Source organism: Aplysia californica, unplaced genomic scaffold (genome assembly GCF_000002075.1).
Source record: "Aplysia californica isolate F4 #8 unplaced genomic scaffold, AplCal3.0 scaffold01685, whole genome shotgun sequence".
Classification (NCBI taxonomy): Eukaryota; Metazoa; Mollusca; class Gastropoda; order Aplysiida; family Aplysiidae; genus Aplysia; species Aplysia californica.
The window spans coordinates 46,232-49,629 of NW_004798955.1; the positions used below are offsets into that span (position 1 = coordinate 46,232).

The 3,398-nt window shown below is 52.7% G+C and overlaps 1 protein-coding gene across 1 annotated transcript in view; it reads right to left on the reverse strand.

The window, feature by feature from the left end:
* Positions 1 to 3,398, reverse strand: part of LOC101849821 — a gene marked incomplete at both ends in the record, with an annotated part of 4,693 nt that extends 1,295 nt beyond the window's left edge. Inside the window, 3 exon segments of the mRNA XM_013090928.2 lie at positions 11 to 1,506; positions 1,615 to 2,202; positions 3,201 to 3,398. Coding sequence (XP_012946382.2) covers positions 11 to 1,506; positions 1,615 to 2,202; positions 3,201 to 3,398 — 2,282 coding nt within the window.

Genomic DNA, 3,398 nt, shown 5'->3' on the forward strand with positions numbered 1-3,398 from the left:
CCCCACTCACCTAGAAGCTGTCTCCCTCAGCCTATACTCTGTCTCCACATCACTATGACGACGCAGCACTCTCCTGTCACCAGAGACAAAAACTTGCACAAATCCAAAGTCCACGAACTTCCGGTCTGCGCGCAGCACCAGGTAGTTGTAGCGGGGCTCTAGGAAGATGGCGGAGGCCACGCCCCCTGGGTTCCGGCCGCTGTAGTAGTCAGACACGCGCGTGAACTCGTGAGCAGACGTCTGGAAGGACCCGTCCGGCGCGAACCGGTTGTGAGTGTAGTGGGTGGGGCGTCGGAGGTAGGTCAGCCAGGAGGAGGGGGAGGAGGAGGAGGAGGAGGAGGAGTTCCGGCGGGAGTGAGGGTCGAACTGGTAGAACCCGTCCCTGACCTGTGCCAGAAGTATGACGTCATGTCTGAGCAGACTACTGGCGCCCGTCATGAACAGGTCGCTGTCCAGCACAACCCCTGTGACGTCACGGCGGGTGGAGAGGAAGTCCAGACAGGCGTTGGTGTGAGGCACGGAGCTCGTCTTCTGGTAGCTCCAGCCTCTCACCTCCTCCTCCCCCCACGGGAAGCCGCGGTATTGAGACAGCACGAAGATAACCACGAGCACACGACCCACGGCCTGGCCCCAGCTCTCGGCTCTCACGTGGTGTGTGGCGTGACGTGTGGCGTGACGAGTGGCGTCACTTGTGACGTAATGAGTGACGTGACGTGTGACGTAGTGAGTGACGTCAACGATGACTATGGCCACGTAGATGTAGATGAGCACGATGACGTCATGTAGGAACCTGAGCTCCTTGTGCCGGTTAAGAGAGTAGACAGCGAGGAGAGACAGCCAGGAGAGAAGGACGCGCCGAGATACACACGCGAGCTGGTTTTGTGGGGGTGGTGGGGGCGGGGGGCGAGGGTTCGAATCTTTGGCTTTTGTGTTGTGTGAGGGTGAGGGAGAGGTCGTTGTGGTGGTTGTGGAGATGGTTGTGAAAGTGGTAGTGGTGGTGGTGGTGGAGGTGGTGGAGGTGTTGTTGACGGGAGGAGGAAAAAAGGAGGAGAAAAGAGTGAACGACAGAGAGAGGAGAAGGAATAAACACGTGCCTAAGTCTTTGGTGCAGAGTTCCTGGACGTACATAGAGGCGGCCATAGATCCGAAGAGCGTGGACATTTTGTTGACGACGTTAAAGTTGAACCAGTTGACAGGACTGAACACCCCCGTCCCGTACATCACCGCGTCTGCGCTAACTCCTACACCACCTGCCAGCACCACGCCCAGCAGCACACCCGGCGTGTGACGTAAGAGAGACGGCCTCCTGCCCAGGGAGAGGAGTGTGGTCACGTGACAGGAGTAGAGCAGGAGCGAGTCGGGGCGGATGTACAGGGTCAGGAACACCAGGAATCCTGTCAGCACTGGGCGGGCTTCTGATGGAAACAGCAGCTGTTGTTGTGGGCGTGTTGGTGGTGTTGTTGTTGTGTTGGGGGTGGTGGTTGTTGTGGTTGAAGGAAGACTAATGTTATTGTTACTGTTGTTGTTGTTGTTGTTGCTTTTGTTGCTGTTGGTGGTGTTGTTGTTGTTGCTGCCGTTGTTACTGTTGTCGATATTGTTTTTGCTGTTGTTGGTATTGCTATTGTTGTTGTTGCTGTTGTTGTTGTTTTTGTCGTTGTCTTTGCTGTTGTTGTTGCTGTTGCTGTCATGTTCGCGGGTATGGTTTCCCCCCGGCTCCACACTGCTCCCCTCTCCGCCTGTGCGTGAACCAGACGTGAAGGTCACGCCGACGTGGTGGCCACGCGTGGTCACGTGACTGCTGTGTCCGGTCCCTGCCCTGGCCGCAGACGTGGGCGTGGCAGGACGAGAGTCGTCTGACCACCGGCCAGTCTGTGACGTCACTACTCCTCCTCCAGTCTGTGACGTCACTACTCCTCCTCCAGTCTGTGACGTCACTGCTCCTGACGTGGACGTTTGTGATTGTGAGGAGTGTGGGGAGGAGGAGGAGAAGAGGTCTGTAATCAGGGAGGCGGCGAGGAAGGAGAGGGGCGAGAGGAAGGAGTGCAGCAGACAGCGCGTGCCCCACACAGTCAGGTACACGGAACAAGAGGTCAAGATGGCCGCCACACAGCTCACGTCACGTGTCCCAGTGAGCACGGACGTGTGTCGGTACACGGAGATAGGGAGCAGGGAGGAGATGAACACGTGGAAGATTCTCCACAGCTGAAAGAAACAAGCGGTTGAATCAGCTCACATCAGATCAGATTAGATCAGATCAGATTACAACAGATTAAATGAAATTATATCAGATTAGATCAGAGTAGATTAGATCAGATTAGATAAGTCCAGATCATGTCAGATCATAATGTAGTTAGAATAGCAAAAAGTAATTGCAATGATAAATTGTGCCCCCCCCCCCGGGGAAATGCTACTGACTGAAGTGGCTTTAGCCCATTCCCATTCCCATGCACAGTAAAATTATAAATAGGTTGATTTATCAATGTCCTGTTCATACATGTACTGTGCCGGAACAGCATAGGGGGAACTGCTGTTTTTTCTTTCCTAATCCTTACTATCGTCATTTTCCTCTACTTCTATTGTATGTTTGTCACTCTCTTGTGAACTGCTATTTCCGAGGTGCTTAGATCTAGATAGTCGAGGCAGACTTTGTGCTGTTGAGGCTAGAGAGGTAAGCAGAGTAAGTCTGATTCCCTGTAAAGACTTCTCTGTTGACATCTACCACTTGGCGCTCATATGACCTTATACAGTTGCGAGCGCCGTAAAACCTTACTAAAACTAAACCAAACATACGACCTGGGGGACTCTGTACCTCCACTTTATTAAATTTACTCGTTAATCCGATCCGTACGTTTTGCACAGCAGTCTGTTAAACTTAAAATGATTTTTTGAGAAATACTGAAAGTTTCAAAGAGATCTTCACACTAGAAGTATTCTAAAAAGTGAAGAATATAACCCCGGGGGTACCAAATGACCCCGAGGCGTACGGATAGGGTTAACCTGTGCCTGTAATTATCTACACAAAAACCTCATGTCTGCTATCAAACAAACACTAGGATTCAACGAAATGTAAAGCCAGGCCCTAGGACTTCGTTGAATCCGAGTTCTACTGTGTGTGCACGTCACTATGTAGTCTTAGGCGGCCAAAGTGACGGACTTCCCCAAATATAACATGTACACAATGATTTATCTCCATAGGTTACCATGTAGGGGCGGGGGTGCAGGCCGAGCAGTGCGAGCAGTGACGTCATCATGACGTAGCAGTAGGGCATGATGGGAGACCTGAGGGCGGACATCCCGGCCTTGACCTCGGCCTCCCGGTACAACGACACGTTGAAGCCCACTTCCGGTGGTGACACGTCGTAGGATCGGAACCCGTACCCGTACGTCTCTATGTGGGC